Source organism: Haliotis rubra, unplaced genomic scaffold, assembly GCF_003918875.1.
Source record: "Haliotis rubra isolate DU_JTF1 unplaced genomic scaffold, ASM391887v1 Scf80, whole genome shotgun sequence".
Lineage (NCBI taxonomy): Eukaryota > Metazoa > Mollusca > Gastropoda > Lepetellida > Haliotidae > Haliotis > Haliotis rubra.
In genome coordinates this window covers 701974-723866 of record NW_025767524.1, presented here as the reverse complement: position 1 = coordinate 723866, position 21893 = coordinate 701974, and the positions used below count along the sequence as shown (strand labels likewise).

At 42.1% G+C, this 21893-nt stretch overlaps 1 protein-coding gene across 5 annotated transcripts in view; it reads left to right on the top strand.

Moving 5' to 3' along the window:
• LOC124261559 (potassium channel subfamily K member 16-like) overlaps positions 1–21498 on the top strand; it is a 30247-nt gene extending 8749 nt beyond the window's left edge. The window contains exons 1-6 of one of the 5 annotated variants that reach the window (XM_046695879.1): positions 1798–2231; positions 14678–14837; positions 17378–17539; positions 18584–18916; positions 20239–20396; positions 20717–21498. In XM_046695879.1, the coding sequence (XP_046551835.1) occupies positions 14696–14837; positions 17378–17539; positions 18584–18916; positions 20239–20396; positions 20717–20848 (927 nt within the window). In that variant the 5' untranslated portion in view covers positions 1798–2231; positions 14678–14695 and the 3' untranslated portion in view covers positions 20849–21498. Of the gene's footprint in view, positions 1–1797; positions 2232–3814; positions 3954–7379; positions 7496–12495; positions 12641–14677; positions 14838–17377; positions 17540–18583; positions 18917–20238; positions 20397–20716 lie in introns of those variants that run through there. The other 4 variants (XM_046695880.1, XM_046695877.1, XM_046695882.1 and 1 more) reach the window with 4 other exon arrangements.
• Positions 21499–21893: the final 395 nt, after the last annotated feature.

Genomic DNA, 21893 nt, shown 5'->3' with positions numbered 1-21893 from the left:
ACTTTACGTTTACGTTTATTAAAAATGATTACTGTGCTTTTTGCAGGATTGTATGTTAAGCGCCATTTATTGGCATATGTATGTACAGTATCGAGAGCAGTTTGAAGTCCCTTTGGTGAAGTACTTACAAGTGTTGTGTCGTCAGCAAGCAATATAGTCGGAACATTCACACCATACACACTTAGGCCATTACTAGCCTGTCTTAGTGAAGAAATTAAATCATTGATAAACACTAGGAAGAACCAGGACGACATGACTCTGCCTTGGCCAACACCTTGCTTAATAGGATACCTGTCAGAGTTTTCACCCTTATATTTTACAAAAGCATAACTATTTGTATAGCTGTAGTGCAGTAGTTTCCAGATGTTTCCCTGGATACCTAGTTCATGTAACTTGTAAAATAGACCATCGTGCCATATTCTGTCAAATGCTTTTCGTTATCTAAAAGGCAGCATATACTGTAGAGTTTCTCTCAATGTAATATCTGATACTTTCAATAAGAGCAAAACGCTCATAACTGCGCCATGTTCCTTTCTAAATCCAAACTGGAGTATATCAGGGAAGTAAGGATTATTTTCAAGTAATTTAGTTTCTATTCGTTTAAGTAATAGCTTCTCAAAAAGTTTTCCAAGGCATGACGTTAGAGTAATTCCCCTATAGTTTCTGGGATCGGATTTTTCCTTTTTACCTTTATAGATTGGAATGACCATACCAAGTCTATAGTTAAAAGGCACATAGCGAAATTTAATTATTTTGTTAAACAGGTCACAGCCCATGGCCCACCAGCCCTCAGTTATGTGGTTCATTTAGCAAACATTATGGGACATGTCAAATTGCTGTGACTTTTTAGCCATGCACTACAAGTTACTTGTATGAGTTCACTCCCTTTTTAAAACTTTAAATCCACGTGAGGTCAACAACAGACAACAGAAACCATTTTTCAACTCATTAATAAAACAGTTAACCTCAAAAAGAATTTGAAAAATATGAATAAATAATAAACTATAAACGAACCAATCTCTAAGTTCACTGACAAGTCAACTGAACATTTCAATACTGACTGAACAGTTTTCTTAGTCTAGCTGGTACGAAGTCTGAGTTTTCAACCTGAAACTTTGAAAAACTAACGGACACTTCAACAATAAACAGTGATTATGATCAGTCTGTCAGTGACTAATACATTTATGTTAAAGCGTCCGAAAGCCAATAACACAAGGATACCTGTAATGTTGGTTCGAAAGTCTCACTCAGAAATTAACCATACCCCATAAACACACTGTTTATTTCGTGGGTAATGTACATCGTTGCTTGTTTGAATGATAGCTACTGGCAAAGATGGAACCACATACTTTTAAAGAACCAATCACGTGTACACAGCTTTTTCTCGAAAAATGTAAGACTTTCAGACTGATATCGGCGTTTTACAGCCAATAGGTCCCCCATGGCAACAAAAGTGGGAAACTGCAACATGCAACATGATTGGTTCACTTAACGAGAACTGACCTATCGCAACCAATTTTACTAGGCGCCTTAGTTTTTCTTATTACACCGACTTGCAGGTCTCGCAATATCATTCTAAACACGGGTTGAAAGTAATGAGCTGAGTTCAGAGTTCTCCAAACTCGTTTCAGCGAGAATAGGTGTAGTGTTGTTTTTCAAAGACGTACTTGAGTTTTGCTTGACTTGCCAAGCGAAAAGAAACACGTGATGCGTTTCAGATTACATTTATGGACGCGTCGACACGACCCGCCCGTACCCGTAGAGTGCGCCATGTTAAATGTTAGTGTGCGAATGGCGCAAGGGCGCGGCCTAGAATAAATGCGGCCACTGTTGGAGTGACATACTTCCGGTAATGTCGTTATTATCAAAGCCTTACATCAGTTAACAGCTTAATCTGTGTCACGGGTGGAATACAATCGTCATTGTTACGGGTGGATTACAATCGTCAGTGTTACGGGTGGCCTACAATCGTCAGTGTTACAGGGTGGGTTACAATCGTCAGCTTATTCCATAGTCCTTATCCTGTTTTAAAGAGACTTTGCAATGAGGACACGTGTATGGGCGTCGGCGATTACAAGACAAGAAACCAGTTTCGGGTGTCAAAATTTGTTTAGATACCATGCCAGCGTAAACACAGACCTAACTCGTGTAACTCACGTCGGTAGGAACAACTGTGACAGAAGGACAACATGTACTGAATCAAGAACTGTGGTTATCACCCGTGTTTAAAGGTAAGTGCTTCAAGTTTCATGTTATAAGGGTCGCGGGTGGTGTCGGCATCCTGCTAATCAGGTTGAGTGCTGACTGTACCTACAGAGGGAGGCTGACAACATACACCGTATTTCCACCTTTCATAAATATAGAGCCATGAGGCGAATGCAAATCAATTGATAATTTCACATTTGAATTAACATATACACATGTACAATAAACGATTTATTGATTAATGAAAAACATATGTTCAAACAAGACCGATGAGCAATGTCAGCGAGAGATTGTGTCATAGCTGTTTATACACTGATCATTTGGATTATTACTACAATAATGCCCGGCCAAGATATACGATCAAAGTATGATCTCGAAGCTCCGTATGATTTGATTGTTTGCTTGACGCCGCACTCAGCAACGTTCCAGATATATTGCGGCGATCTGTAACTAATCGAGTCTGGGCCAGACGATCCAGTGATAACCATGCTTATGGCGAGAGATAAAGATACACATTCTCTTACGTCTTCTCTGAATGGACAAAATAGTGTGATTTTTAAATTTTAACGTCACATCGTAGTCTGTATCACAGTCCCTAAAGAAACCCGTAAAACCGGCGAAAAACAACTCTCCGACGCACGCAGGCACGCACCCAATCCACATGGTCCTAATTATTGGTAACCGCCTCCGTGGTGTAATGGTTAGAGCGTCCGTCCGGAGAGCGGAAGGTCGCGGGTTCGATCCCCAACCGCGTCATACCAAAAGACGTTAAAATATGGTACTTGTTGGTCCCTGCCTGGCGCTCGGCATTAATGGGTACAACAAGGACTGGTCGGCTCGGAGTCAGTATAATGTGTCTGAGTTGGGTATTCATGCTTCACTGCGGCATGGTATCTCAGTGGGCTAGCACTATAAAACCAGCTTAAGTCTGGGCTAGTACAAGCAGCCGCACATACACATACACACGCATGCACGTCGTCATATGAGCGAAATATTCTCAAGCACGACGTTAAACCCAATTTCACCTCACCTCACCTAATTATTGGTTGAGGAGATTCTGCGGCAAATCCAGCGCTAACGTGGCGTTCGTCATTTACCAGAGCAATGATGGCGGTAGTCTTAGTAGTAGCATACTGCACTTATACAGATATAAGTATCTCGTCCAGGTTAATTTGTTCCCCGACAAGTAGATCGGCTTCTGTTTATCATTCTCAACTCCCTAGTCAGTATACAAGCGGAGCTGCCTAGTTGCGCTAGAATATTTTCTATGTATCAAGTTATCTTTACTCCGAGACAAGGAAAAGCTCATGATAGTGCTGATACCAATTCCGTCGGGAACATAAAGGGAGATTATTATTTACCATGTCTTGAGCTGATGATGTTGTAAAGATATATATGTTCCGCTCTAAACAACATCACGGTTAGCAACGATAGCGATATTACAGAATGCCAGGTATTGATCTGTGTTGTAAACAAGCTACCAGACCCGGAGGTTACAGACACGCTGTTACCGTCGAGGGTTGTAAATTGTTCCGCCTTGTCGAAAGGTTACCAAACGCACAGCACACAATGTATGTTGTAAACCCAATAAGTTTATTCAGTAACCAAACACGCTACACGAAATATGTGCCAGCCCTTATGGACAGCAAGTCACGCCATCAATCAATGTGTAACGCTAGAAAAAAAACCAGTGTATGTGATTACCTGACACGCTGCTCCGTGAGTTGGAGAAGGAACGAGTATTCCAGGTATGTGACGGCGTGTCAGATTAATGTAGGAGCAAAGGTCTCAGGCGTTTGCCGTTTTGGTGAAACCTACGAGTACCGGAGTTACTGCTGGCAAACCTTAAAGCATAATCGGGGCCTACCGGGATTCGAACTCACGATAGGTTGCTAAGGAACGCGACTGCACAGCCTTATGCGGCGCCTTAGACGTGCCGCCGTGTGTTGGATCAGTAACAAGGAGACGAGTATGGTCGGTTCACGTTATAATGGGCATATCGTCAGTGAGCCGAACTTTCCTTGTTTCGTCAACTAACAGGGTTCAAATCGAATATAAAGATGTTCAAATCAAATTTAAAGACGTTAGTATTGTGCATACTGGTGTTCGTATATTTTATTTTAATTGAAGAATACGTTCATATATGTCATGGGCAACCTATGGTGGAAGTAAGAGTCGATCGGATGATGGTCACATTCCTCGACTTTATGACTTTGTCATTAAGTCAATCACTGGATTTTCCGATTCAGATTTGCCTCTTTCGGAGGCTACCGTAATGTAGCTTGAATATTGCGGAATGAAATATTATCGGAGAGGGGCGGTGGGGTAGCCTAGTGGTTAAAGCGTTGGCTCGTCACGCCGAAGACCCGGGTTCGAATCCCCACATGGGTACAATGTGTGAAGCCAATTTCTGGTGTCCCCCGCCGTGATGTTGTTGGAATATTGCTAAAAGCGGCGTAAAACCAAACTCAGTCATTCAGTATTATCGGAGATTGACACACTAACCAGGCAGTCCCTCGGTGGTTGGTGCTGGGAGATAGTACTGTAAACGTCTACTGATCCGACTGGCCTGTTATATTTTGGGGCGGTGGGTATCCTAATGGTCAAAGAGTCCGCTCGTCAAGCTGAAGGCCTGGGTTCGATTCCATACATGGATACAATGTGTGAAGCCCATTTCTTGTGTCCCCCGCCGTAATATTAATTACTGGAATGTTGCTAAAAGCGCCGTAAAACTAAACTCACTCACTCACTCACTCCAGTTATATTTACCTGAACTTTCATTGTTACGTTGTTTGAATCATTATATCAGCAAGGTACGGCTATGGTGCGGACAAACCAAGCATCATAATCAGGTAACGATCTTGGATTCGAACTCATTATCATAGCATCTTAGCACGCCTAAGAGCTGCAACACAGTCTTTACCTATACCATCAACTTCATGGAAACTACCGTATGTTAACTTCATTGAGAGATATTGATTTTAACGTTGATTCAGTCGTAACACATTTCTATTTTATGTTGAGGAAAGACGAAAGTTACACCCCCATTCCACTGACCATCGGAACCTCACCTGAAGCCCATCTCATCCCAATTTGGCGAAAATTCAGCGTTCCGAAAAGTTCCGATGAAAATTCATACGACATCCTTTTTTTGGGGGGGTCCATTTTTTCCGTAAAATCCGACAGAGATCCAACACTGATCGGGTTGATCGGATGAAAGACTGGTAGCGGCCTGATGTCTGTCCGCCATAATCATCAGCGGCGTCCGACTGATCCGACTGCAGTCGGATTGTAATTCGAGGGTGACCTGACACTAATCTGACGCTTCCAACACTCTCCCGACACCAATCCGACAAATTGGTTACTATTTGAAGGGCTATCGGACACTGAACCAATCCTGGTCGGATTTGTAGCCCAAATCGGCAGTGGAGTATAAAAGCAGGCTGCACCTCCTGACGGTACTAGTCATGGATCTACTTCCTCGCAACGCTGCAGCCCTGGACTTTGTTTTTATACTGCAGCAACAAACTATGCAACAAGATGCAATGACCCTTGAGGTCCTGAGAAGGACAATATAGAACAAACTATATGGATAACAACTTCTTTTTATTCGTGAGTGCGACGTTTCGATACAGATTCTTGTACCGTTGTCAAGCAGTTCGATACAGATTCTTGTACCGTTGTCAAGCAGGAATGCTTGACAACGGTGGCTTGACAACGGTACAAGAATCTGTACCTAAACGTCGCACTCACGAATAAAAAGAAGTTTTAGAACACGCCCGACACGTCGGACACTGACCTGATAGTCGACAAACAAAAATCGGATTCCTCGGACTGTGAATCGATACTCTTCGGTGGGTTACCGGAGAAAACTTTCCGATGAGTGACCGATGAGTTCGAAATCTCTGTGGAATGGGGGTGTTAACGTTAACATTTCAAGTGTGTAAATAAGTGAGTGAGTTGGGTTTTACGCTTACGTTTAGCAATATTCCAGCAATATCACAGCGGTGGACACCAGAAATGGGCATCACATATTGTACCCGTTTGGGGATTCAACCCGGGCCTTCGGATTGACGAGCGAAAGCTTTAACCACTAGACTACCCCACCGCCCCATTTCAAGAAGGACATGTATTGTAAATGACAAATATGGGTATAGAACATAATATTTCTGAAGTACCTTGAGTCAGGAGACCCTCAAATAACTCTCCTGTCTTTCTCTCGATGTTTTTTTTCATCATTCGAGCACACTGCTCATCATCGATCGGGGCGGTAGCGTAGCCTCGTGTGTGGTTAAATCATTCGCTCGTCACGCCGAAGACCCAGTTTTGATTTACCACCTGGGTACGGTGTGTGAAGCCGAATTCTGGAGTCCCCCGACGTGATATTGCGAGGCTATTGCGAAACGCAGCTTAAGGCTAAACTCACTCACATCAACGATCCGAATGATGTATGTTGAACAGATTTGTAAAGCAATCAAATAGATAACTGTTGAGTCCATTTAGGCCTTTAGAAGTCGTTCAGCTTCCGGATCTGACACCGTTTTATGACATGGGCATAACAGTGAGCATCTGGTCTAACCTTATTTATACAGCAATTCTCTAGCTCTCGGGGTAACAGTGAGCATCTGGTCTAACCTTATTTATACAGCAATTCTCTAGCTCTCGGGGTAACAGTAAGTGCTTCTTAGAAGCTTTTCAAGCGTAACAACACTATATTCTGTTTGTGTTTGAAGTAAGAAATATGAATACGGAGCTCACCCATATATTGAGTGAGTTTATGTAAACACAGAGGAGGAATTTATTCTATTTTTCTCAGTTGTATCCAATCAAATATGCATTTACCGAACACCACCAAGCAGCGTATCCATTTCCCTAATGTGGCAATGTTTCACAAAAGAGACTATTCAAGTCTATATCACCACTGCAAACAAACTTTTCGTTTGGGGTATATTTCTGAACAAACTATTGTAAAAAGTCTCATGTACCCTGCTAAGTAAACATTAAAACATATTTAGAATGAAATGCGACACGTTAGCTCACTATCCTGAAACGAACAGTAACTGTAAAGCTGCGATGTCACTAAAACATTTCAACTGGTCCAAACAATTTATACAACGTTTTATTGATGTCCTACATCCACAATGATAGGTTTCAAGTTTACCCGGAAGCATGACTGGTGTTACACAAGGATACTTTCCGCCTAACTGTGACATGCCACTTATAGTGATGGTATTATAATGGTGGACGTGTAACTCATAGATTGTCATGTCCAACCACATTCATGGAGAAAGTAAGTATTGTTTTAGTCTTTATCTGATGTTTTATCACCCAGTTTGTCAGTCTGTTACTTATGATTTGATATTTTAATATTTGCTGAAACACACCACCTAGGGCTGTTATGACTGTTGTATCACGTTGTTGGTCCCTTCCTGCTGTTATTCACACTGCCAAGTGGGTCAAGCTGACACGCATGTATGTATCCTGAATGTATTGTATTTCGCCGATTGTTATTCATGACAATAACGAAACATAAGGATTGTATGAAGAATCCATTATTCATGATCCTCAGACTGGCATCCTCACAACTAAGTGAAACTTATTCAATCGTGCCGGATCGCGATTTACAGAATGATAAGGTGTCAACTGGAAGAGCTTCATACACTACTCATATTAAGTTAAGGATCAGCTGTTTTTTCATAATGGAATGACAGATTAACTATAGCAAATGTGAAAGAACAGGGAGAGAGAGAGAGAGAGAGAGAGAGAGAGAGAGAGAGAGAGAGAGAGAGAGAGAGAGAGAGAGAGAGAGAGAGAGAGAGAGAGAGAGAGAGAGAGAGAGAGAGAGAGAAAGAGAGAGATTCATGTGTTTATATAGATCTATCTACGTTAAATAAAACTGTTGTTTTAGCACTACAGAACAGAACAGAACTTTTATTACGCTCAGGCCGGGATCCTCGGCATTAGAGGTTCAAATACTAGTATACAGTTAAGTGTACATATGATAGCGGGATCGTTTACATGGAAGATTGTACAGTTTTCATGATGGTTTTACAAAATATAATTAGTTTACAGTTAACGAATTCGTTAAATTTTAGCACATTGTATTTTTACATAATGGTTGAGATATAAGTTTTCCAACGTTGTTTGAACAAAGGTCAGAGTAAAATGTAATGAAATTCATCGCCAACATCATCTTCGGGTGGAATTTTGTGCCACCTACCTACGTCTGTATGTAAACGATGGCAGGAAGTTCTACACAAAAGAAATGCAAGAGCCAAGGAGAAAGGGATATATGTCAAATAGTTTTCAAGGACAAGTTCAGTTTTGAATATGCGATAAGGGGTGCCTTCGAAATCTCTGCGGGCTGGGTATGAGTTGCTACATGAAGTAACTTTAAGGAGATTATAGATTTAATTTCATTGGGAAAAACAGATTGTATAGTAAAAGCTATATAGCCATGACTACACAATGCCATTTAGAAAGTGGTCAAATGTAACATATATTATATGTTGCTGGAAGTCGCGGTGAGCGTTGCTGAGCGGATAAGGTGGCTGACTTTGCGTGGTGGCGATTAGGTGCCTAACTCTGAGGGTGTGGGTTCGAATCCCGGTTGAGACTCAACCCAACAAAAGTGCTAGAATCTGTACTTTACTAAGAAAGTGTAACCCCAAATATAACACGAGTGTATAGCTAGTTTATAAAAACGGCTTTCACAGATTTGATCCAGTTTTGATTGAATTGATTCATCCAGATTTGATTGTTTACACAGGTTTCATTATATAACATTTGGTGTAAAATTGTTGACAGCTTTTGTTCTTTGAAAGATAAGAGTCTAGCACAGAAATATACCATACAGCATTTGATAGAGTTAATTAGGGGTAGCCTTCCACGTTCTCCATATAACATGTATAATGGCGTGCTTCTCTTAACGGGAAGTAATTTGCGTAAAAGGTTAACATGAACAGATCGATGACTTTACTGTTTTCAAAACCACAGGTCCGGTTTCGCAGCCACATAACAGAATGGCTTAACCATGGTATCAAAGTGATATAATTGGCATTTTATTGATAGGTGAAAGAAATTGGACTTTTACGCAGAACGAAATACATTGATTTTTGTAGCAGATTCGCAAAGGGCTTTTACAGAGGTATAAAACTGTGACATATTGAAGAAGGCAGGTGGTCCCTCTAGTGACAGAATTGCGTCAAGAATGTTTTGTAGAACGCAATCATATATTCCCAATTTTAAAATATACAAATAATTATTTGATGGAAATGCAAAATATACATGTATATGTCTGGACAGAATCCCCTTACGGTTATCAATGGTGCTCACTTATATGTCTGGACAGAATCCCCTTACGGTTATCAGTGGTGCTCACGTATATGTCTGGACAGAATCCCCTTACAATTATTAATGGTACTCACGTATACGTCTGGACAGAATCCCCTTACAATTATCAATGGTGCTCACGTATATGTCTGGACAGAATCCCCTTACGGTTATCAATGGTGCTCACGTATATGTCTGGACAGAATCCCCTTACAAGTATCAATGGTGCTCACGTATATGTCTGGACAGAATCCCCTTACAAGTATCAGTGGTGCTCACGTATATGTCTGGACAGAATCCCCTTACAGGTATCAATGGTGCTCACGTATATGTCTGGACAGAATCCCCTTACAAGTATCAATGGTGCTCACGTATATGTCTGGACAGAATCCCCTTACGGTTATCAGTGGTGCTCACTTATATGTCTGGACAGAATCCCCTTACGGTTATCAGTGGTGCTCACGTATACGTCTGGACAGAATCCTTACAAGTATCAATGGTGCTCACGTATATGTCTGGACAGAATCCTTACGGGTATCAATGGTGCTCACGTATATGTCTGGACAGAATCCTTACAAGTATCAATGGTGCTCACGTATATGTCTGGACAGAATCCCCTTACAAGTATCAGTGGTGCTCACGTATATGTCTGGACAGAATCCCCTTACAAGTATCAATGGTGCTCACGTATATGTCTGGACAGAATCCCCTTACAAGTATCAATGGTGCTCACGTATACGTCTGGACAGAATCCTTACAAGTATCAATGGTGCTCACGTATATGTCTGGACAGAATCCTTAAGTATCAATGGTGCTCACGTACATGTCTGGACAGAATCCCCTTACAGTTATCAATGGTGCTCACGTATACGTCTGGACAGAATCCCCTTACAAGTATCAATGGTGTTCACGTATATGTCTGGACAGAATCCTTACAAGCATCAATGGTGCTCACGTATATGTCTGGACAGAATCCTTACAGGTATCAATGGTGCTCACGTATATGTCTGGACAGAATCCTTACAACGGTTATCAATGGTGCTCACGTATACGTCTGGACAGAATCCCCTTACAAGTATCAATGGCGCTCACGTATATGTCTGGACAGAATCCTTACAAGTATCAATGGTGCTCACGTATATGTCTGGACAGAAGTGCTATCAATATGTCTGACAGAAAGTTATCCGTATATGTCTGGACAGAATCCTTTACAAGTATCAATGGTGCTCACGTATATGTCTGGACAGAATCCCTTACAAGTATATGGTGCTCACGTATATGTCTGGACAGAATCCCCTTACAAGTATCAATGGTGCTCACGTATATGTCTGGACAGAATCCTTATGTCTGGACAGGACAGAATCCTTATCAATATCAATGGTGCTCACGTATATGTCTGGACAGAATCCCCTTACAAGTATCAATGGTGCTCACGTATATGTCTGGACAGAATCCCCTTACAAGTATCAATGGTGCTCACGTATAGTACAAGTATCAATCGGTGAGTTCCCCTGATCAGTGGTGCTCACGTATATGTCTGGACAGAATCCCCCTTACGGTTATCAGTGGTGCTCACGTATATGTCTGGACAGAATCCTTACGGTTATCAGTGGTGAATCCTTACGGTTATCACGTATATGGTGCTGACATACTGTCTGGACAGAATCTTTACGGTTATCAGTGGTGCCTACGTATATGTCTGTACAGAATCCTTTACGGTTATCAGTGGTGCTCACTTATATGTCTGAACAGAATCCCCTTACGGTTATCAGTGGTGCTCACTTATATGTCTGTACAGAATCCCCTTACGGTTATCAGTGGTGCTCACTTATATGTGGACAGAATCCCCTTACGGTTATCAGTGGTGCTCACTTATATGTCTGTACAGAATCCCCTTACGGTTATCAGTGGTGCTCACTTATATGATGCATGCGCAATCACAAGACCACGAAAGGAGTATACCACAACTTAAACAAAGCGTCAAACCATTTCTATATTCATAGGAAATCTGTTGAAAGCCTAGTGGATTGTACGATTCCGGCTTGAACACGTGTTTATGAATCACTATCACACAGTGATGCCAGCAGGTGTTGACGATAGGTGGGCGCATCCTGCTCTACCAGTGGCACTCATCACAGACGCGGGTTGGAATAGGCCCCAGCAATCCATGCTGGTTGTAAGAGTGAGTGAGTGAGTGGCGGCGGTCTATAAATAATCTGGTGTCTGAACCAGACAATCCAGTGACCAGCAACATGAGCATCGATCTACGCAATTGGGATACGATGACATAGGTCAACCAAGTCAGCGAGCCTGACCACCTGATCCCGTTAGTCGCCTCTTACGCTGATTGTAAGAGACGATCAAACAGATCGGGGGTCAGGCTCGGTGGCGTCAGTGATTATTTGTCACTGTTTCCCAACTGCTGGGCTCTCCATCACAGGATTGTCAGGCCCAGATTCGATCGTGTATAGACATCGTCCAGTATAAAGATTTGACATCATGATCTATACATTCGGAAAACGATGCCGTCCATCAACCTGAGCCATAACCCAATACTGTTAATCCATCTCGTGACAAGCACAAGTTGTTGAAGACATATTCTCACCCGGAACTTCACCGGAGTATTATTACACTTACGCCATACCTACATCCATAACCACATAAGTATTCCTCGTGGCAGTAGCACTTGATGACACAATACCAGTCTGACCGTCGCCTGCACCTGTGCATGTAAATAGAACAGACGCCCTCACACCTGTAACGCCATGCAGGTTACCCCAGGTTTACGATAACATAAAACGGTTACATAGGCTCGGTTGTTCTACATATATAACCACCAAGGTATGCACATGATTCATCGTGTTAAGCCCGAGTAACAATATGCTTCTTAGGCACACGAGAGGTAATGTTGTACTTAGGTTAATCTGACAATGAGTGCACGGCGAGTAGGAGGAATGCTGTACACAGCAAAAGGAAAATGAGTAGCCGAAGTATTAATCAACGTGTTCTTGGGGACGGTTCTTACAGGGATACTCTACAACATATATAGTCTCCCTGGTTCTTACGGGTGTCAGGAGAAAGGCGAGAGCATCACCGTGTTAAGGTGAGATGTTAATGTGCAGGGAACCTGTGGAGATCAAGGTTAGACGTCTTCAGCAGCGTTGCATGCTAAGAGGCGATTAACATGATTCAGGGGTCCAAACCGCTGACTTTTCTTATGCATACAGGGATAGAAATACTTTTTTTTCTAAGTGTGCCTTAGGGCACCAGACAAATATTTTAGGTGTGCCTTTCAGAAATTGAGTATGCCCACATGTTTTTAGAATAAATGACAATGATGATGATCATTTGAAATTTATTGTTAAATAAAGAAATGGGTTTTTGAGCATTCAAATATGTATGGTATTATTCAATTTGGAGAAAAAAATAATTGTTTTGGGGATTAAATGACCAAATGTGAGTTATGTCTCTGAAAAATCAGGCGTGTCAAAAGGGCACCGAGAACATTTTTTAGCCGTGCCATTTCAGTATTTTACCGTGCCATGGCACACTAATATATGGGGTATTTCGAACCCTGGCATATCGTCGTAGATCGGTGCTCATGATGTCAATCACTGGGCTGTCTGCCAGTTTCTATTATTTACAGACATATAGCTGGAATATTGCTAAGTTAATAATAAGAACAAACAAAAAAGGTATAGAAAAATAATTAAGATGGTGATATTGGGGGTAGACCTATATTCCGTGATGTCTAACATTCGTACCACCTCTAGTAAAGGCCTATTTCAAAAGAATTCGCAGACACCTATTCTCACAGCCCCTGTAAATTGATTGAAGTCTGCAGACATCGTAAATGCACACAGTATTGTAATCTCTGGGAAAGATATTCTTTATCTATGATAATACATCATAATGTTGACTATAGGACAATATGTCGATCAACTACACATTGGGGTGAGGGAATTAGGAGCACAACCCGCTGGCGGTCCCTCGGTACAAGAATAACTATCACCAACAAAAGGCCGAACACAAACTACAAATTTTAATGTATGATCAGAATTGTAAGCAAATATCAAAACGGCAGCCAAAATTCCTATCTGGTTATTAAGACGTTATCCATTAGCAATTTGGCATGTGCTTAGTTGTGTATGTCTGTGTGACTGCCGGCCAGTCCTTGTTTAATCCACTTGAGGCCAAATGCCAGGCAGGAAAGACACCAACCAAATTTTAACATCTTTGGTATGACCCCGGCCTGGGGATCGAACCACAGAACCTTCCGCTATCCAGGCTGACGCTATATCCACTACACCACGGGTACAGTTTAGACTGATGGCTCTATGGCTAAACTCCAATGGGTTTAAACACATACAAAATACGTATATCCAGTTCTTAGAAGTAGACGAATAGAATCAACTGTGACTGGTTTCCCCCAAATAACAGTTCGATATTTTACGAACTCATTGTAGGACAGTATAAGCACAATTCCATGGGGAGTTGAATTTTGTTCTCTTATAAATATCAGTGTGTTACTTTCTACGTTTCTAATAATACTCAGTGATTTCAAACTCATAAAATAATTAATAATGAAATATTTACCATAAGCACTACTACCAAAACACGACGAAATGAGATCCTCAGTTAGTGTTGTGTGCTGCTGACAAGTCTGCACGTTTTAGTGAGGGTCAGACTGCTTTTGATGTTATCCTCGTGAGCCCTGAGTTAATGCGACATGCATTATGTGCACACATGTTCTAGATGCAGCCTCCATCCAAACCCAGCCGATGCTGGAGATAGTTGTTATGTAACACTACACATCACGTTACAAGTATACTACTCAAACTCCTGCAGTAAGCCTGGGATGGTATTCTCCGTCATGGCACGACTGACCAATTACGGCAGTATAAAGGGAGTTGAGAAGCGTAACATTTATAGTGGCATATGATCCTGTTCGAGTGTGTTGAAGGTTATCGTCCACGTCAACGTGTTGTGCCGTTCATGGCATTGCCGGAAGTCATCGTGATCGTGTAAGTGTGTCTGGGAGGGGTGGGTGGTGTTGTGCACTCGTGTTGTCCTTAACATATTTTGAGTAGTATACGATGTTGTTGAGAGACATTGATAATCCTGACTGTGTCTGTTGCAGTTTATCCTCCACTTCAACATGCTGTGCCGGTACGCGAGTGTGCTAGGGGTCATCCTGGTCGTGTACCTGTGTCTCGGGGCGCTTGTGTTCCACAACATCGAACACCCTAAAGAGGCCGAGGTCAGGGACAACCAGCTCAGCTCCATCAAAGAATTTATGTGTGAGTACCCGGTAGATACTACCTGGTTGCCTGTTACTTGTCACCTGGTGTATCTGGTACCTGTTACCTCGTGTATCTGTTGTCTCTTACCTGAAGTATCTGTTATCTGATGTTTCTGTTACCTAGTATATCTATTACCTGTTACCTGATGTATCTATTACCTGTTAAGTGATGCATTTGTTACATGTCACCTGATGAACCCTTAACTTGTTACCTGATGTTTCTGTTATCTGATGTACGTATTAGTGTACTACGTGGTTGTCATGAATTCTTGGGGCGTTGGGGTAGACTTGTGGTTAAAGCGTTAGTTCGTCACGCCGAAGACCCGGGTTCGATTCCCCACATGGGTACAATGTGTGTAGCCAATCTGTGGTGTCCCCCGCCGTGATATTGCTGGAATATTGCTAAAAGCGGCGCAAAACAATACTCATTCACTCACGAATTCTTAGTGACCAACGACTATATCCGCCTAGAATATGTGAATGAGCATATAAGTATATCTGCGCAAAATGTGTATATCAAAACACACGCATTATATCAACGAAAAAGAAGTATACCAGCTGACAATGAACATATCAGAGCACAACTACTATATCTGCGCACAAGAAATATATTAGAGCACTGTCTCAGTACACAGCAATTATATAAGTGAACAACAAGTATATCAAAGGACAATGAATACATTTGGCCCCAGGCCGTGTATCAGCCTACAGTGAGTGCCATAGAAGGTAAAACCCTTGGGAGTTCCTGGGTAAGAGAGTTCCCCAGCAACCTGTACTGGTTGGCGACTTAATTGATCAGGCGATGAGACTCGGTGACTTGGACCATTAAGTGTTATCCAACACCGCCGGCGTTGATCATTTTTCGCTATATCAATATCTGTATTGTCATCAGGAAACATCAGGCCCAGACTCGATTGAAAGAGACATAACACATTTACGGTCTGTGGGTCAGGATCGACAATAGAGTTGTTTGGCATCCCTTAATCATCATTGAATGAACATACAGCAGAAGGTCGGGTGGTCGGTCGCTCCCATTGATTTGATACCAAGCGCTGCCCTACCCAATATTCCACTTTTATGACCGCAGTCTGTATGGACTGGCGTGGTAGGATTAACTGTTTGTTATTTCGTTGTTTAACGCCACCAGCAGCAATATTGCAGCTATATGACGGCGGTCTGTACATAAGCGAGTCAGGACCAGAGAATCCAGTGATCAACATCATGAGCATGAATCTACCCAACTGGGATACGATGACATGTGTCACCCGAATCAGAGATGCTGACAACCAGAACACGTTAGTCTCCTCTTACGACAGGCACGTGTTGCTGAAGACCAATTCTAACCCGGAACCACAGGGGCTTGTAACGCTAAAAACAGCCATCAAGGTATGTACTGTCTCTAACGGGGTCTTATCACTACATAAAAGGAAAGGGGTGTAACGAGGTCAACACACCAAGTTCGTTTCAGGCCGAATTTAACAACGTTCACTGTATTTATCCCATTTAAGGTATGCACAAGCCAATAGATTTACCTACAAAACAAGACATACAGCACAAACATCGAAGCAGTACTTTGGGAGCTAAGATCTTTGGAAGCTCGAAAAAAATCGTGCTTTCTCGATTCCGAGCCAAATTTCCCTGCTCAGAATTTGTAGCGGTATTCACCCATTTTCTTGTTTATTTCACAGTATACACAAACGACATGCACAAACACATGTTGAACTGATGGCACCTGTCAGCGCGCTAGTCGCCATTCTTTCGGAGACACTTACACCTTACTGTCATAATGAGTTTACGTACATTAATTCATCGCAAACAGAATTGTGTCTTGTCCGTTCGCCATTGACGACCTTGGCCTTAACCTGCCCCGCACTGAAAAGAGTCAGCGATCTGATAAGACATATTTTATTTATAGCCAATGAGCTCCCTTACTCCTTTTAGTGCGATTTTTTCGAGCTTCCGAAGACCCTAGCTCCCAAAGTACTGCTTCGGTTTTTGTGCTGTATGTCTTATTTTGTAGGTAAATCTATTGGCTTGTGCATACTTTAAATGGGATAAATACAGTGAGCATTGCTGAATTCGTCCTGAAACGAACTTGGTGTGTTGACCTCGTTACACATCCCTTTCCTTGTATGTAGTGATAAGACCCCGTTAGTGACAGTACATACCTTGATGGCAGTGTTTAGCGTTACAAGCCCCTGTGCCCGGAACTTCACAGAGGTAAGATTCAGCCATACCCCTCAATTATATTTTACTCAAGAGGGAGTCTGTCTTAGTGACCTGCTCCAATGACTGATCAACTTTAGAGTGAAATAAAAGCTAGGATAAAAAAGATCACTCCCCCCTCATGACCAAATATCCCACATCACCCCACATCACAAATCCGTAAAAGTATGCTTGAATTACGATGACATCGAGTCAGACCACCCAATCCACCAAAGTCATTTTAAAGCATGGTATGCTTTGGACTAATTCCAACTCGGCACCCCACGGACTAACCCGTTCGTACTTCTTACACATGCTTCGTTCTCTTTCCAGCTAACTACAGCTGCCTGTCTCCTGCTGAGTTGGATCTGTTCATCAGGAAGGCGATGGCAGCCTATAAGCAAGGCGTCCTCGTCACCACCAACACTACCTCTAAGGACAACTGGGACTTCTTCAGTTGCCTTTTGTTCTCGCTTACCATCGTCACCACCATTGGTTAGTAGATTAATCTCAGTACTTGTAATGACTGTGGTAGCTGCGAGGGAACATCGCCTTCACGAAACGGGAAAGCGACAGAGCGAGAAACCGATATAAATGCGTTGCTTTCAAGTCTTGCAGTATGCCTTCTCTTCTCCTGTTATCGCCAATATGGCTCCTAAGCCCAAATCAACGGAACAGGAATATGAGGTTGATAAAATCTGCATTCTGTAATGTTTCCGTGGGTACTTAAATAAATACGACAAAACCCTTTCCATGATCTGTTAACATAAGCTTATTCCCGTTACTGGCTTTCAATTATCTGTTGTCACAAGCCTATTTCCTTAACTGACATTCCATAATCTGATGAAATATGCCTATTTTCGAACTGACTTTCCATAATCTGTTGACATGAACCTATTTCAGTTTCTGAGTTTCTATAATATTTTAACATACTGAGCCTATTTCCGTAACTGACTTTCCAGAATCTGTTGACATACGCCTATTTCCGTAACTGACTTTCCAGAATCTGTTGACATACGCCTATTTCCGTAACTGACTTTCCAGAATCTGTCGACATACGCTTCTTTCCGTAACTGACTTTCCAGAATCTGTTGACATACGCCTATTTCCGTAACTGACTTTCCAGAATCTGTTGACATACGCCTATTTCCGTAACTGACTTTCCAGAATCTGTTGACATACGCCTATTTCCGTAACTGACTTTCCAGAATCTGTTGACATACGCCTATTTCCGTAACTGACTTTCCAGAATCTGTTGACATACGCCTATTTCCGTAACTGACTTTCCAAAATCTGTTGACATACGCTTCTTTCCGTAACTGACTTTCCAGAATCTGTTGACATACGCCTATTTCCGTAACTGACTTTCCAAAATCTGTTGACATACGCTTATTTCCGTAACTGACTTCCCAGAATCTGTTGACATACGCTTATTTCCGTAACTGACTTTCCAAAATCTGTCGACATACGCTTCTTTCCGTAACTGACTTTCCAAAAGTTAACGTCTTTCCTGATCTGTGTGAAATCTCCCCCCTCTAGGGTACGGCAACATGTCCCCGGTGACCCCCGGGGGGCAGGCCTTCTGTGTGTTCTACGCTCTAGTTGGAATACCCTTGTGTGGAGCCTTCATCCTCAACGTGGGCGTCAAGCTGCAAACTCCTATGCGGAAACTCTTGGGGAAAGTGTGCTTTCCAGAGCATCCGAAAATTGAGATGTACCTTAAGAACGGCCTTTTCGTGTTAGTTGGACTTCTAATGTGGCTATTTCTACCAGCAGTGGTATTTTCAAGGGTTGAAAAATGGACATACGGGGAGTCACTGTATTATTGTGTCATCACCATGACAACAGTGGGTTTTGGAGACTTCGTGCCAGGTGAGTGGTCTCCTACACAAATGTATTTTACATCTTATTGATGTGTTTATCGAACATTTTGACTTAAAGGGGAATTGTTTATACCCAACATGGCAGACATCCGGTTTGTGTTTGACAATGTGATTTAACATAGTGTGTAACATCTGTCACATTAAATCGTTTGCATCGTTGACAGATTCATATTCGATTTTCCAATTTATGATATTTCCATTTCCTAATGTATTATGCATATCTATCACTATCGAATGTATAAACATAATAATAATAATATTATTATGCGAATATTATTAATCGGGGATACGGAATATTCCACACCTAGTATATCTGCCCACTGTCTACTTATACCAGGGCAGGAAACTTGAAACAACTTTATATATATCCAATACAAGCAACAAAGATTTGTCGTAACATGTGAATCAACTCGTGACATATTGTAAAGTGCCTCTCGTGCATGTTATTGCAGGTCAACAAACGAAGATCTGTCGGGTACTGATCGTGTATGTTCTTGTAACGCCATTTGATATCATTTCAGGTCAACAAGTGAATTGATATCAGGAGGTATAACGGGCCCTAGGGGTGGATCTTCCAGTAACGCCATCTTATATTATTGCAGGTCAACGGGCCTAGGAATATCGGGAGGTATATCGAGTCCTGGTGGTTGATCTTCCAGTGGCGCCATGTTATATTATTGCAGGTCAACAGGCCAAGAAATATCGGGAGGTATATCGGGCTCTAGGTGTTGATCTTCCAGTCACGCCATCTTATATTATTGCAGGTCAACAGGCCAAGAAATATCGGGAGGTATATCGGGCTCTAGGTGTTGATCTTCCAGTAACGTCATCTTATATTATTGCAGGTCAACAGCAATAATATCGGGAAGTATATCGAGTCCTGGTGGTGGATCTTCCAGTAACGTCATCTTATATTATTGCAGGTCAACAGGCCAAGAAATATCGGGAGGTATATCGGGCTCTAGGTGTTGATCTTCCAGTAACGTCATCTTATATTATTGCAGGTCAACGGGCCAAGAAATATCGGGAGGTATATCGGGCTCTAGGTGTTGATCTTCCAGTAACGTCATCTTATATTATTGCAGGTCAACAGGCCAATAATATCGGGAGGTATATCGAGTCCTGGTGTGGATCTTCCAGTAACGTCATCTTATATTATTGCAGGTCAACAGCAATAATATCGGGAGGTATATCTAGGTGTTGATCTTCCAGTTACGCCATCTTATATTATTGCAGGTCAACAGGCCAAGAAATATCGGGAGGTATATCTAGGTGTTGATCTTCCAGTTACGCCATCTTATATTATTGCAGGTCAACAGGCCAATGAATATCGGCAGGTATATCGGGTCCTGGTGGTTGTGTGGATTCTAATGGGTTACGCATGGCTCGCAATGCTTCTCAGCAAGATGACAGACACAGTCGTTAACGTCAACAACACCATCGAAGATAAAATACGGCCATCGTCAAGGGTGAGTAGATTGGAATATGCTTTAATTGAAATTCTCAAGGTAAGGGGACAATCATCTGGTATTCTGTGGGGGAGATCTAGGGCTATTTGGTAAAATAACTTTCTCCCAGGAAAAAGCTTGACAGAGGCAGTTGAAAAGAAAGAATTTGTTTTCCACACAGAAATACATAGTGTCAATAAATTTCAGACTCATAGTTTCATCAAAAATATTCTGGTGAAGCTGAAAACGTATCTCGTCTCCATGCAGGCTATCATACTGTTTATGTTGTGTTGGGGTATGGTAATTCGTGTTTGTATTTACGATCAAACTATGACTTACAGAAGTCGTCTACTGACGAAGATGGAGAAAGTTGTACAACCACTGAGAAGGGCACAAAAGAGGTGAAGGTCAAGAATGAGGTCAAGGACATGAAAGAGGCCAAGGACACATCTATGATCACCACCATTCTGTAGTAACAAGACACCGGAATATCGATCTGTGAAAAATAGTTGCACATGACATTAATGAAAGGATGATGGCCTCGAGAATCTCACAAACGTACAATTTGACAATTTTGGGTTCAGATCATAATGAATTCATATATGGTGGTGCTATTTCGTACAAAAGATGTTGGTCCGCGTAAAAAATGTAAGTAAGAGGTAAGTGAGTTGGGCTTAATGTGGTCGAAAGTTTCATGTTTAACATGGTGAAGACAGACATGAGCACGACTTGAGTGGCAATTCTAGGGTACAAATTGTACCCATGTGGGGACTCGAATCCGGGCCTTCGGCGTGACGAGCGAACGCTTTAACCACTTGGCTACCCCATCGCCCCACAATAGAGAACGGCAAAACGATTAGTAACTGTTGTAGGGAAAACTGATGCATACAATATTCATATCGATAATCATTAAACCTTCTTCCCATCATAGATGATTTGCCCTTCTGGACACTGCACTATTTTACTGTTTTCATCTTCTGTAGCCGAGTGTACTCCACGACAGTATAAATGCTGTTTTAGGGACTTACTTCTTCCATGTACCTATGTCCATAGCGAAGTGCTATCCATGTCATCATATTCAACACAAACAAATAAAATCTATTTTTGTTATTCCACAACAGCATGATATTAAGCGAACTTCGTCAGTTAAAGGCTGTGGACATTGTCTGTTGTGAAACGCCGCGCTGAACATAGTCCAGCTATTGTTGTAGCTACCTGGAGGAATCTGACTGAGAGAGTGAGGTTAATTTTACGCCTTTATTTTAAGCAATATTCCAGCAATATCACGGCGGGGGGCTTCACACATTATACCCATGTGTGGAATCGAATCGGGTCTTCGGCGTGACGAGAGAACGCTGTAATCACTAGGCTACCCTATCGCGCATAAGCCGAATCTGGACCAGACAAACTAGTGATTAATGTTATGAACCACGCCCAACCTTCGGGGCACGATGACACGCTGTCAGCCAATTCACCTAACGTGGCGTGAACATATTGAGTCCTTGTACAGATTGCTGA